Source organism: Alligator mississippiensis, chromosome 6 (assembly GCF_030867095.1).
Source record: "Alligator mississippiensis isolate rAllMis1 chromosome 6, rAllMis1, whole genome shotgun sequence".
In the NCBI taxonomy this organism is placed as follows: Eukaryota; Metazoa; Chordata; order Crocodylia; family Alligatoridae; genus Alligator; species Alligator mississippiensis.
Window position 1 is genome coordinate 5,258,631 of NC_081829.1, and position 14,524 is coordinate 5,273,154.

Consider the following 14,524-nt stretch of genomic DNA (forward strand, 5'->3'; position numbering starts at 1 on the left):
AGCGGCAGTGGGACAGATCAGTCCACTCCTGAGCCCCGGTAGTGACCTAGGCACCCCTTCCTGGAGGCTCTGGAGAACTTGAGCCTCGCAGCAGAAAAGCAGCAGCTTGCAGAATCGGCTGAGTGATATGAGAATACCTACGGTCCCAGTACAGCCACGTCAGCGTAGGGAGCGACTTCCCTGTTCTCCACCTCCTTTCAAGTGCTGCTTCTGAAGGAGCTGAGCATAAAGTGAATAGATTGCTTGGGCAGTTTCTGCCCTTGGTACCTCTGGCTTAGAGAGACCAACCTAGAAAGGGGCTCAAACATTAGCTCCACTTCCTGAAGAGAGGATGCAGCCTGTGGAGCTGGGCTCAAAGGAGGTAACATTACTGCAGAGCCTCATTTCTGTGTACTTTAATGACTCCCTCCTGCTACTTGCAAAGCAAAGGGGAATGAGACTGACTTGCACTCCCAGCTACATGAGAAAGGCTGGTCAGGTAGAGCTGCAAACTCAGAATTGCTTCCAAAGAAAGATCCACAGCAACAGTGAGTGTGTTTTGAGACAAGCCAGAATCCCGAGCTCCTGGCAGGCACTCCCATTGTGTCCAATGGCACCTCATTACCCTGCCTCAATTTCTCCAGCTATGCAATGGGCATACAAATACCCACTGAAGTTCCAAGGGAACGTAACAGAGTAGTTAGTTTATATCTACTGGACTCTCTCGGAGCCCGTTCCCTTCTGCAGCTGGATGCCAGAAGGTCCTCCAAATACTTTAACCCTGATCCTAGATGAAAGAGTCAGCTTCTCTTAGAGAGGCTGATACTGTGTAGATTCTTTTACACACTCATACACATATGAATAACCCTTTTGCACACTCACACACACGCAAATGTCTCCTCTGCACACTCACACATACACAAACATCCCTTTTGCATGCTCATGCACACAGGAACAGCCCTTGTGCACACTCACACAAGTGCCCCTTTCGCACTTATGCACACAGGAGCACCGCTTTGGCACTTGCTGCAGGCTTGTGAATCTCCACAGTCAGGTGTCCTGATTCTGAAAGCTCCTCTCACAAAAAGCATGCATGATTCCCTGGGCCTTTACCTGGACAGTGATTTTCATTTCTTTCTTTTTCAGCCAACATTGTAAAAAAAACAACATCCACATCTGATCTTTGGTCTGAGATTAAAAGATACCTGGGTGTCTTCCTCCAAGGAAGTGGCAGGAGATTTGGGGTGGGATTTGGAAAATGACTTAGGAAAACAAGCTCCATTGATTTGCAGTGAGACTCCGGCTCTAAAGACACTTGGGAGCTGTCGCAAATCCCACTCTAAGACCCCAGCAGCAGGGGCTTGAGAAAATTGCATAGGCATACGGAAGAGGCAATCCTACGGGAAGCTGCTGACAGTGAGATGGAATGGAAACTGGTAAAGGCTCAGGGATAAAAGAATTGGACACTGAGAGGAGAAAGCTTTCAGGGAACTGGCCTAGGGGGATAACTGAAGTTGATGAAAGGCATCTCTCCTCTCAAGGCAGAGGAGAGAATAAAGAATGTCTCTGAAACCTGCTGTCGTGGCCAAGCTGGGAAACAGATAGATCTGTCTGGACACAGCTTCCCAAGCTGGATCCCGGTCTTAGAGCACTGCGTGGGTCAGGTACCTTTTCAAGCAGCCGCCCAGGGGACCAGGACAAATCAGTCTAATGGAGCACTACTGCTCGTTTTTTGTTTAAGATGCTCTTAAGGCAAGACGTTAGCTAACAAGGATGGTCTCTTATATCAGCTTCACTGTATCACTTATACATGGGGGATTAGGTATATTTACAGTATTAGGGAACTACAGGATCTAAGAACAGATTAGATACTGCACACTACATATGGCATTAAATATACACATGGTATTAGCTATGCAGAGGCTGTTGGATATAGATCAGGTCTACTAGACAGAAGCTATTAGGAGTGGATGGTACTGTAGTAGGGTACTGGCTCTAGCACCAGTAATGAATAGCTGAATAGGTTGGCTGTTAGGCACAGATAATACTAAGGGGTATATATGAGCAGGTATTACCTAAAAGGTAAGGTTAAGGCAGCAGTCTAGCTCTGGCTATGGATCAGGCAGGTATCAGACAAAGTACTCTACATATTATTTGTGCTTTCAGTTTCCCCCGCTAAGAGAGATACTGGGTGATCACGGGCTGATAAACCTGCCAGCAAGTGTTATAATATGAACCCCTGTGAGACTATCAACATAACAGGAAAACGGGAGATTTCCTACCCCACAGGCCTCCTGCCCTTGATGGAAGGAACTGCTGTTTGGAAGATGAAAAGCCAGGGACTGATTACTCCAAAGCTGGAAAGCATTTTCTCTCTTAAAAAAAAAAGAAAGGCCATTAATAATCAGCAGAGCATTTAATGAGAGGCTAGAAGGAGTTCTCAGCATTAAGAGGGGATTAATGGTAATCTTCACTGCTTGTGCCTCCTTGCTGCATGGAAAAGGCTATGACCTGCTCCTGCTGAAAAGGCCCAGGGCCTGGAGGAGTGAGGTCTGGCTGGTACACGCAGCATCCAGACCTTGCTGGGCTGGGGTCCACCCTGTGAAAGCTCCCTGTTGGAAGGAAACAAGAGAGAAATCATGGCTTCTGTCAAAGCAGCAGCTCCCTGGTCATCGTTGGTGTGACTTGCACCTCACTGAACAAAAGGGACTGTGACTTCAATGGGCAGAGAGAAAGGAATGATTTTTCCTGTGCATGCACGTATCGAACCCAAATGCCACCAGAGACGGTGCTGTTTTCCCAGCAGAATTTGCTCTGATGGGGTCACCGCCCTAGGGCTGGAATGAAGTTAAACTGCTGATTCACAAGCCCGGGAACACACGGGTTGATTATTGACTAAAAGTCTGAGGCACCACGGCTGGGGCATGGGGAAGAAGTGTGTGCGAACAGGGCCAGGTGCCGGCTGCACAGAACGTTCCCCAGATCCCCGCCTGCGCCTTGGAACGAGCTCCCTTTGGATGTACACCACTCCTTCTGTGCTCCCTTTCGGGAACAGTTTGAGCTTTACTGGCACCAGCGTGTACCGCAAGCCAGATTCTGGAGCTGCACACTCAAGTGTTAAAGGGACCTTGCAGCTAGATTTGGGTGTCTGTGTGTTCATGGTGGAAATGCTCACCGACTTCTCAGCCCACTGGGGAACAGAAACCAGAGGCACAGGCCAGGGTGATCCTTGAAGTCGGGTGTGGGGGGGTCCTTTGTTTCCTCAAATGTCCACCTATAACCAACTGACCTGACCACGGGACTCATAGCTGGTATGGTGTGCATCAGTCAGCCTCTTTTAACGTAAAGGACAAATTTAGTCTGCGACAGAAACTGGATCCAATCTATCCAGCCACAATCTACTGGAACTGCAAAGAACTGGGATGGACCCTCGAGAGTTAAAAGGTTCATGGGATAAATCTGGATAATGAACAGATTGGAGGAAACCACAATCTGTTCACGGATCTTCCAGGAGCTGACAAAGAGGCCGCATTTACTGAACACATATATAGCTGCAAATTGTTCGCTCAGTTCTGTGAATGGGGAACTCGCTGCCCTTGCTTTCTATTTCTGTCAAAGGCTGGGGCTGATTCTCCTCTCCCACCCATGCTATGCTGGTCTAACACTACTGATTTGGAATGACTCCTGATTTGCAGGGGTGTGAGGAGAGAGCAGGCTTAGACCCATTGTGTTGGATTGGTGAGCATCTTCCCTTCATTCTGAATCTCCCTCTCTGGGTCTCTCCTGTGCAGACGGGCTTAGTGAAGTATCCTTGACCTTCTTCCTCACCTGATTTCTCTCCTATGAGACTCCTGCTGTATTGGTTCCAGTCTCTGTGAATCAGACTGGTCTGCAACCTAAGCACGCTTCCCTACCACCGCTCAGCCCCAGTCTTGCCTCACCTACTCGGGTTGAAGGTGTTTGTGCTGCTTCTCTGTATCTGCTGTCTCTTCCCAACTCCCCCTCACTTTATGGCAATAGCAAATGGAGACGTTTTTGCCAAGAAGCTTTCCTCAAGGTCATGAATGCCCCTGCTAAACTACAGAGATGCAGATGCCAGCCTAGGTGCCACCCACGTATACCTCTCTCTCCATCTCTGGATGTGTCTGTACTGACACACACTGCTTTCTCTTACTAAAACAATAATTCACCTTACTCAATAGCTTTCCCAATCCCAGCCTCCATAAATCAGTCTATGCTGCGGCAACTTCCCTCGACAACCTCCAGGAATGCACAGCAGGCTGGGCTTTAACGGTACAGATGTACTTTAGGAAGCGCTGCATGCCCGGCTGTTGGGCTGCGGCTGGAGACTGCCTGGCCTCCCATCTCTCAGCTCTGCCATGCCCTCTGTATGGTCTCGCAAATTCAGGAGGCATGACTCACAGACGTCCTTGTATGAATCTCTGCTGACTGCCCCTGACTAAAATTAGTCCCTACGCTGTCTTGCCTGTAGGCTTTTCAAGTGGGTTTGGTAATGACAGAAGGTACAGATGGGCAGATCAAAGTCCTCTGTCTGTACCCCAGCAAGTAGAGCAAGCATAGAGCTCCAGCAGCTGAGGCTGGAATAGGACCGGTGCTGGGCAGGAGGAGGGAGTTTTGACTCCGTTGGTCCATCCTTTCTTGACCTCTCTGCTGGGGCAGCCAGGGAGGGTCTTAGTGACAATGCTGATGGGGATGTTTTGCATCCTTTAGGAAGGGGAGTGAGACCTCTGACTCATTTTACATATGCCACCAAAAAGATGGTAGAGACTGACTGGATCAGGTGAAAGGCTCTTCCTTTATAAAAGCTTTGAGTGATCAATCATTAGCCAATGCCCTGCTCCAGTCTTCTGCAATTGCAACCATCTGGGCCAGGGACTCTTTTGTTGCCCTTTATTCCTCCCTAAAGGACTGTGGGCTGAGTTCACTTGGGCCTGAATGCCTTGTCCAGCCCTCATTCCTCACAGCCTCATCCTCTCTCATGCTTTTAAAGCATGATCACAGCCGCTGGCACTGGGCGCTCTGATGGCTTGAAACAGTGTTGTTGGGATGGGGGCATGGGATCACTGCACAGCAAGGTTTCAAAAACACACTGGCCACGTGCTGGAAAGCTGCCAGTCCTGCTTTCTCCTTGAGGACATTCACTGGGAGTGAAGTCGCTTGCAGATTTTCCCATCAGAGCCTGGCTGTTTCCTGCTGTGCTCAAGGGCTGAAGCCGGCTGCAAAGCGGTGATGCAGAAGGCTGAGGCTTGCTGTAGCATCAGGGTCTCTGAGGGGGCAGGAGGCTGTCAGCAGGATTGTTAATCTTGGTGCATTTACACCCCAGGAAGTGGGGGCTGCCTATTTCAGCTGCTGCAGTGCCTTATATTTTGGTTCCTGGGGTGGAATGCATATGAAAAGTGGATGCCTAGGCCCCTATATGATTCAGGAGGAAAGTTAGGAGCCTCAAAACAGGACTGGGAATTCACTGCCTGCAGCTAGTGAATAAGAAGCACCAGGGACTGGAGGTTTTCTGAGCTCTTGCCTCTCCCTGCACCTGAGAGTCCTCACCCAAGGGCTTCCATTTACTTGGGGTCTACAGCCCCTCTGGTACTTCCATACAGCCCCTTGTCCCCGGTGCAGTGGTGCTCTGATGCCCTCACAGCACACTGTAAGCGGGGAGGGATATTCAAGAAATCCTTTGCTTTGAACTTCTCTGAGCAACCAGCCTCTTCCCGGTCAGCCCAGCAGCCTCACAGCCGTGTGCAATTAAAATAAAGGGGCTAATACATAATTAACAGATAATAAATAATTACTAAATCACTGTTTCTTCTTGGCCTGGTGACATGGTCAGGCAGAGAGTTCGTGTTTAGTCACAAGGCAGGAATAAAAATAAGATCAACATAAAATAAACATGCCCCTGCTTACAACACCTGCAGTTTTAAGGAGGGCACCAGCGTTTCCGAAGCTCCGCGGAAAGTTCTCATCCTGGGAGGTGTGGGGTACAGGGCAGGAGCCATGTGTGAGAAGGAGAGGATGGGATGGTGTGCTGGGACCTCAAGGTTTCACATGCAGTCTCAAAGGGTTAAAAATGTCACACGGGCAGGTTTAATGCCAATCCTAATCATCTAGGTGGGGATGAGAAGCTAGAGACCTCCCCAGGGCTTGGGTGGAGCTCCACAGGCCTGCAGCCACACATATGAAAGCCAGATACAGACTCTTCCTTTCTGAGGGTCACTGGCTGAATGGGGTTAAACCCTACAGCAAGAGATTGTATCTGTCTCTGCAAGGCAAATGCCTTCTCCCTCTCTAGCCCCTGCCCCATCCCCACCTGTAGCAATGCCTTTTTCTTGATAAAGCTTATGCTTTCTCGCCCTTGCAGATAGCCCCTCTGCTCCAGTCAACGTTACAGTCAAACATCTGAAGGCCAACTCAGCTGTTGTGACCTGGGATGTTCTGGAGGATGAAGTCGTCATTGGATTTGCAATCTCCCAGCAGGTATCCTCACCATTGCTGCCCCGTTTCACCTCTGCTGGGTCCCCCTCTTCTCTACCCCACCACTCCCCTGGGCTTAGGGGCTGGCAGAGACAAGGGCAACCTCTGGATTTAAGGCCACCCCCTTGCCTGCAGCTCTTGCAAGGCCCTTATGAAGCTGGTGCAGAATCACTCTCTTTCCTTGCCTTATCTCCTCTCCTCTCCTCTCCCTGGGAGTGCATCTTGGACAGGGTGGCTGTAGGGAGCAAGAAAAGGGTAATACCACCAGATGCCTGTGTGAGGTGGTTTAGCGGATCCCACACCTCCAGCACCCTTCTAACTGGCTTGTCCAGCAGGAAACCAGGGGAGCCGAAATCCCCCATCCCTGTAGGAGGGGGGCTGGGCACATCACCAGGATGGAGTCTCAGAAGCCAGGGCTGCCTGGGTTCATGTAGCTCATGCTACATTGGGGTGGTTAAGCTGTTCAGCTTCCAGGGACCGATCTAGCACTTGGCACTTACATTAAGTGCACTTACAAGTAAAGCTAAGTCTCCCTCAGGGAGGAAGCTCCCTCCCTGTGCAAGGCACCACAGGACACCCCTCCTCTTCTCCAACCTCGGGCCTCATCCCGCTGTTCACCAGCTCTCAGCTATGTCTTGTGGCAGGGACACCAGCTTGAGGCATGAAAGGGAAAAACTGTGGGGCCTGGAGGTGCTCAGAGCTTTGTTGCTGCCTTCAGTGAGGGCAGGAGCAGGCTATTACCCTGCAGCACCATTGCGGTTCCCAGGCACCTCTTCCCCAAGCAGCAGACCTCAGCAGTGGCTATGCCCAGTGTGTACGAGTGCCTCTAGGGATGGAGCAGTGAGGACCTGCATGCAAACCCCGTCTCTAGAAACCAGGCTGAGGGTCCTGCTGTCTCACTCTTGTGGGGTTAAATCTGCCTGGTTGAGACGCCTGTCAGGACTAAGTTAAAGGTGGTGCCTTGGCCTCACGTTGGACTTGGTGCCAGGCTGAAATATCCCCTTCAGGTCATTCTGTTTTGCCCTGTCTCTCACTCTGGGGCCCTGCTTCCCTCGGTCACTCCCAGGGAGAATGGAAAGGGCGTAGGCAGCATGGGGTCTGCCGTGCCCCAGACAGAGCCCTCCCCCTGAGCTCACGGGCTTTCCTGCCTTGGGCTTGCAGAAGAAGGACGTGCGCATGATGCGCTTCATCCAGGAGCTGAACACCACCACGCGCTCCTGTGCCCTCTGGGACCTGGAGGAAGACACCGAGTACATCGTGCACGTCCAGTCCATCAGCATCCAAGGCCAGAGCCCAGCTAGCGAGCCCGTGCTCTTCAAGACTCCCAGAGAAGCTGAGAAGCTGGCCTCAAAAAATAAAGGCAAGTGTAACCGAGGCCTTCTGTGGCCCCCTTGGCTGTCCAGGTGGGGTGAGGGGGAGCTAAGGAGAGGGGGGACCAATGCATTTCCAAACAAGAATAGCTGAACTAAAAGCGTTTGGGACTTGATTTTCCTCTCACCACTGCAGTGGAGATGGTGGGGCTTCAACCCCTACCTATGGCAGTATCTGAGCTTGCTAATTTAAAGCTGGCACCTTACCTGCTGTGTAGACAGACCCCTAGTGAGCGCAAGAGAATCCAGCTCACACGAGCTACAGGTCACTTCGGAATAAGACTGTACTAATGTCTAGCGAGGGGCAGGCCCTCGTGTGATCCCATCTTTAGTACAGAACCCACTGCCCACAGCAAGCTGGCTGTCTCGGTGGAACAGTGCCAGAATCTTAGTCACTCGTGCTGCCAAACCTTGACTCTCCCTATTCCTCTTTTATCTGAGTTATAGCAGAAGAGGCACAGGAGACGGGGAGGATGTTTTCAGGGCTGGCATCCAGGAAGAGCATGCCAATCGGCTTAGCAAGTGAAGGGTGCCAGGGGAAATTCCTGGTCAGACACTGCACTCAGTTTGAGTTAGAAGCCATGGGACTGCCACCGTGGTATTGAGATGAGGCCCTGAGACTTACTCATTCTTCCTCTGCTTGGATTCAAAGTCAGCAGAGAAGAGATCCCATTTCCTGACATGTCAAGTGTCTGCCCAATCTTTAAGGCCAAGCAGAAAAGAGCCTTAATTTTTCCTTCTGGAAAAACATCCAGCCATTTCAGGTGGCATAAATGCAAGTCAAACTGATGCTTCACATCATCAAGGCACTCTAGCAAGCAGGGGAGTTAAAGGAGTCCACGTCTGAGAGGGTCCTTGATGACTTCTTCAGGGCCTGAACAGGCCTTTCAGCCAGGACTCCAAGCATGCAGTGAGTTCCTGGCTCATTCTGCTGCAGTGTTTTGGTGCCTATAACTACTGAACTGCTGCTCATCTGAAAGCATGGAGAGAAGCACTGCCTACTTCCCAGGAGGCCTGAATGATGCTCTTCTTTGTGCTTTGAGGTCAGGGAGGTGCACTATGCCCTATGACGGACTAATCTTTCCTGCATCCCTCAGTTCTATTAGAAAAGACTATGGGAAGGGCATAAATCCATAGCTGGGGTGGTGGGAATGTCAGCGATGGCTGGAATACACACAGCTTAGACATTATGGTGATAGACACTGCAACAAATGCCAACCCAAGGAGAAGAATGGAGATGCTACATCTCACTGAAAGTTTGGATAACCTTTGAACTTCATGCACTCCTAGTGCAGGCTGGGGCCCAGAGATAAACAGGTGAACAATGGGGAATTTTCCTGCAGCCAGTTGGGTTTATTCTTCTAAGTCTACAAAGGGGCTTTCTGGTTTGCAGTCACTCAGCATTGCTCACCAGGGATCTGTGGGTTGGGAGAGGAAGGAGTGTGTGAAAAGAGTAGGCAGAGTCTGACTGACTTCATTGCATGGTTGGCTTTCATTGTCTTTCTCTCCCCCTGGGCAGACGAGGTGACAATGAAGGAGATGGGGAAGAAGGACCAGCTTCGAGCAGGGGAAATTCTCATCATTGTCGTGGTGTTGTTCATGTGGGCAGGTCTGTAACCCGTCTATAGCGAAGACAGCTCATGCCCCCTGAGTTAGCTCGTTTGCTTTGTTTGCATGCATGAATATTTGCACAAGATGCTCAGAAAGAGAAATCTCGACTCTCCCATCTACAGCATGGCACATTTTGCAATAAATGCATTTCATCTTCCTCTGGGCACGGGGCACTGTTAGAGGCACGATGCTGAATTAGTTGGATAACTGCTCTGATTTGGTACAGCAGGAGGTAGGATAACAGTTTTAACAAACAAATTGCCTAATCTGCTGTGGCAAATCCTATATTCTGAATCCTTCTAGGCAACATTGATGAAAACACCCTTACCCCTCTCTGGTTATTAAAACAACATGGCCTAATCAATTTGTATCAGTGTCACTATCTGGCTTATTGTAAGCCTGTGAGCCACATGCAAAGCTCTAATTTTTGTAAAGAGGTTCAGCCAATACATTACCAACAAACAGCGCAAATCAAGAGTGAGATATGGCCTTCAGCCTCACACCCCAGCATCCACTGTTGTATATTTACTAAAACCCACTTCAGGCTCCATTGAAATAATAGAACTGTTAGAAGAACAAGTGGTCTGAAGCAACAAAACATAAACCACCAAGACAGCCCTAAACCTAAATTGGGTATAAAAACCAAAGTTTTAAAGACCCAAACTTTCTACGTATGCAAGCTCAGAACTGATCAGCTTTGTACCGATTTAGTATCAGCAAAGCCAGGGGGACGGTGATGAGCTGCGGGTAACCACTTTGAAAAGGTCAATGAATGGTACAGAGAGGAAAGCATCCAGGGAACTGTCCCAGTCTGAAGAATCTGTATATTTGTGAAAAATTCCCACTACCTTGCTCCTGTGATATTCCCCTGGACTTATGTGAACTAACTGTCAGGCCTTAGAATGGCTCTTTAGGTTGAATGGGCCAAGAGCTGGGGAGGGCAAGGGGAATTAGGAGGCTATCAAAAGGAAGCGGGAAGCCAGTGGGAGCTGTGGGGTGCTCAGCACATTTGGAAATGGGATGGTGTGCTTAGGTGCCTAAAAGTGGTCTTCAGAGCCTACCTTGAAGACCCCATTTTGAAAATCTTGGCCCAGCTCTCCAGGCCTCACCCAGTCTGCGGCCTGACTGCGCCTACGTGAGCTGTGCTACATCAGGCTGGTTTAAAAAACCTGTAGCTTAAAAGCAGGGCCAGCTACACAGCAGGGGCTGAGGAGTAGGGCTGCAGGGTGGGGCAGAGTGTAGACTTATCAATCCTGGGGCCACCTTGCAATGGGAAGAGCTTAGAAGAAAGTGTATGGGAGCTCCACAGACTAATGGGGCGGCTAGCAAGTGGGTTACTTCATTCACCACCCCAGCAGTATGATCCCCCAAACCAATGTTTGCAATATCATATAAGAAAAGAAAAGAAGAACACCCAAGGTGTTTAGGAAAGCAACAATTTCTGCAGTATAAGCTCGGGACTCTGTACACTCATACAGCTATGTGACCCCTATAGAGCCAAACCTATTTGCAAAAACCAGCCTGGCCCCTGTGTTTTAATCTAGCTCCTGTGTGAGAGAGAAACCCCCTTCCTGGATATAGTGCTTTCACAGTGTTCTCTGCAGCCAGCACTTTGGCTCGCACAGGTTGGACCCTTAACGAGACAGGGGGAAATAAAGTCTGCGCTCACTGCTCTCCGGATAGTCCCAGCTTTCTCCTGGCCTCCATTCAGCAGCTGCTGTTGCTGCATCAAACATTCATGAAGCAGCGCGATGCACTGCTCGGCAACCCCCCATCACAGTGGCCTGGGGGAGGATATTTCAGGTGAAACAAAGGAACTGGCACACAAGGAAATTAATGATACAGTAAATTGTACAACCCGTAAAATGCAGCCTTTCCTCGTTGGCATTAATGGTCTTTGTGCCAGATGGAAGGGATCGCTATGTACACTGTGCATGCACAGATCCGTGCAGAAAAACAACTACTGCTGGGACAGAAAGCCACCACATTCGGGGCGTGAGGTTAAAGACAAGCGTCCCCACGTGCCCTCCGAGAACGTGTGGGAGGCATCGCAGAAGATGATCGCCCCGTAGAGAGCAGTCACTCAGACCTCTGCCCCTGAATTGTGAACTGGTGATTTTCCCTCTGGACTACGGGTCTGTGCCTGAGCTCTGAGGCAGGGACTGCCAGGGCAGAAGGCAGCTCCAAGGCGACACAGAGCTTCCCTGCTTCCCTTGGATCTCCTTGCTAGGTGAGGTGCTCCAGTCCCTTGCCATCCCAGAGCGCAGTCTGACTCACAGCCTTGCTTCTGGCAGTCTAACAGCCCTGACATGCTTTCAGCTGTTTGTATGCTCCCTCATTTTTTCCTAAAGCTCTACCGATTGCTATGCTTAGAGAGGGTTAAACTATGGCCTCCAGGGACACTGGGTGAAAATCTCTTCTGGCGTAAACTCCCGCAGTTTTGCTGACTTCAGTGGAGCTGTGCTAATTTACATTATCGGGGGATTTGGCCTAGTTATGCTAAAATTCAGACAGCCAGGGGTTGTTTCCACAGAGCGATCTGGAGATGAAATGAGGTTGCAAACCAGAGATCAGATAAACAGGGCAGGGGATACTTGTGTTCCCCTAGGATTCCTTCCAGGCGTAAGTGAATCCAAGTGGTCTGGCAGCAGCAAGACCTGATCCACATATGTATAATATTTCTTCCACCAACAAGTCTTCAGTTAGCCAAGCCATGATACCTGCTTTTCACAGGCCACTCTCCGCTAATGATAATAACCAAATGAGAACCCAGACTAATAGTATGGGAAATCCAGCGTCTCTGCTCCTTTATGTCATTAAGATAAAGAAGTTACCATCTCTGCATTATTAGATACAAATCTCCTGCCTATAAAAATATTCATTTAGGATCAACTATTTACATGAAGTAACTCAAAGGTTAAAGCAACACGAGGGGACCCAGTTTCCCTAATGTTCAGGTCATGGTGTGAGCAAAGAACCATCCAACATTGTGAAGTTGATGGGGAAGTGCTTCTTTTAGACAAAATGGAGGTCCGTGGGTAGGGGAAATCTCTGCAAAACTGACAAGGTGTTTACAGCATTTCAATTTGAAAATGACTTTTCCCAGCCCTGCATCTGATGCAGCTGTGACTCAGATGTGGAGGCATTATTAGTGAATGCAAACTATGGTTAGTCTCAGCTCACATATGGATTTAACCTTCTTTGATGGCCCAGTGCAGGTAGCATGAGGCTTGGAGTTAGGGCCTGGATTCTAGTCCTGACTTTGGCATTGCCACAGGTAGTTGCTTTGCTCCTCTGTGCCTTGCTTTCACAAATGAGGACGGTGTTATGTGGGCAGGTGTCAAGGTGACCTCCCAAGACTAACCATTTGCTCACATGCCCAAAAAAAGAATCTGGAAGACAACATGCAAAAGTGGCACCTGGTGACAGCTGCCATAACAACATTTATCTCTGCAAACGCCTTTGAGATCGACAGGTGGAAAGCTCCATGTATGTGCAGGGTCTTATTGCTAGGAGAGTTGGAGAAGCGGTACCTCCCTGGCACCCCCGTCCCTGTGTTTGGACCCTGTAGGCCGAGGTGTTGTTATGGGGTCAGGACACAACAGAGAAGCATCCGTGAAAGACACTTTCATTCTCTTCATTTGTCACAGTTGCCCCTCCTTTGCTCTCCATACACTAAGTGTGTGGGAGGAAATTTCCACTGGCAGTTCTCTCTGCTGTACAGTGTGCTCATCACATCCTGCAGCTCTGCAGCCTTTCTCTTAGCTCCAGGGAAACAAAGCTAAGAAAGCACATTTATAGTGAAGAGAAATTCCAGGATGCCCCTGTGCTTGCAAAGCAGAGATCCTGTTAAACCTTCCCACGTGGCCAGGGCTGACTACTGTCCAAATGAAGAGCTTAAAGCACCTGTCCCATTTAATGAAAGGCAAGTGGGACCCAGTTAATCTTCTCCCCAACTGGCTTAGAGCAAAATTGTTACTGTGAAGAGGGGTGACTATGTGTGTTAGGGAAGGATCCTTAAGACTAATGCTGCTGAGATCTCTGCCAGACAGTGCAGAATGGTGCAGCAGGCTCGGGATCTCTGATTGCTGCAGATTCCAGAGGCCTGGCTCATTTGTGATGGCTAATGCTTTTTCCTGGTAGGGGTGATCGCCCTGTTTTGCAGGCAGTACGACATCATCAAAGATAATGAACCCAATAACAACAAGGAGAAAGCCAAGAGCGCGTCTGAGAACAGCACTCCTGAGCACCAGAGCGGAGGGCTCCTGCGCAGCAAGGTAAGAGGAGGGGGTGAGGCAGTCAGTCTGTTCCCTGCTGGGCTTCTGCTGAATTCACATGAAAAACCAGCCTTCTGGCAAGGGTCCAGACTACAGTCCTCTCTCTGGTGGGCCCAGACAAGTCCACCAGGCACCTAAATGCAGTCAGGAGAGACAGCGTAGGTTAATGGTTTGAGAACCCATCTCCAATTCAGGACACGCATGTTCCATCTCCAACTCTGAGACTTACTCCATGGCCTTAGTTAAGTAATTTCAGCTCTGTGCCTCAGTTTCCCCACCAATAAAATGGGGATAATATCAGTCCACATTTGTAAAGTAACTTGAGAGCTCTGTTACCTGAAAGCGGTGAGCCAAGGCCACTATGTTTGGACCCCACAGCCATGAGGATGTCTGTAAGTGGCAGATGGGATGTTATTTCTGTTCTCACATAAACAGCAAGCAGCACGTGCAAGACAAGGAGCCACTGTAGTACTTACTGGCCGAACCACAGGGTTAAAGTACATTGTGGCAAATTGGATCTGTACTGATGCCAGAGTTGGGCATATGCTTTGCAGCAAATCATTTTCTCAGTCTCTCCTTTCTCTTCTCCTGCTCATAGACTGTTCCCTAGCACGGCCTTATTGTCTTGCATTTATTCTTTATTTCACATGATTCACTGACGAATTCCTGCCCTGCAGTTCATTTAGGAGCGGTTTGTCCCAAGGGTTCAGTATTCAAGCTCTGTTAGTTGGTTCTGATTTGACAGGCCGGTCGCGTGGTGCATTCCCTGCTCCCTGACTGGATGAACTAACTTTC

General features: G+C 49.6%; 2 protein-coding genes across 2 annotated transcripts in view; one reads left to right on the plus strand and one right to left on the minus strand.

The window, feature by feature from the left end:
• Positions 1-14,524, plus strand: part of FNDC5 (fibronectin type III domain containing 5) — a 28,395-nt gene that overhangs the window by 8,143 nt on the left and 5,728 nt on the right. Inside the window, exons 2-5 of the mRNA XM_019498849.2 lie at positions 6,359-6,474; positions 7,633-7,831; positions 9,361-9,450; positions 13,596-13,729. Of these exons, the coding sequence (XP_019354394.1) occupies positions 6,359-6,474; positions 7,633-7,831; positions 9,361-9,450; positions 13,596-13,729 (539 nt within the window). The remainder of the gene's footprint in view (positions 1-6,358; positions 6,475-7,632; positions 7,832-9,360; positions 9,451-13,595; positions 13,730-14,524) is intronic.
• S100PBP (S100P binding protein) overlaps positions 2,377-14,524 on the minus strand; it is a 40,895-nt gene continuing 28,747 nt past the window's right edge. The window contains exon 5 of the mRNA XM_059729562.1: positions 2,377-2,591. Within this exon, the coding sequence (XP_059585545.1) occupies positions 2,437-2,591 (155 nt within the window). The 3' untranslated portion in view covers positions 2,377-2,436. The remainder of the gene's footprint in view (positions 2,592-14,524) is intronic.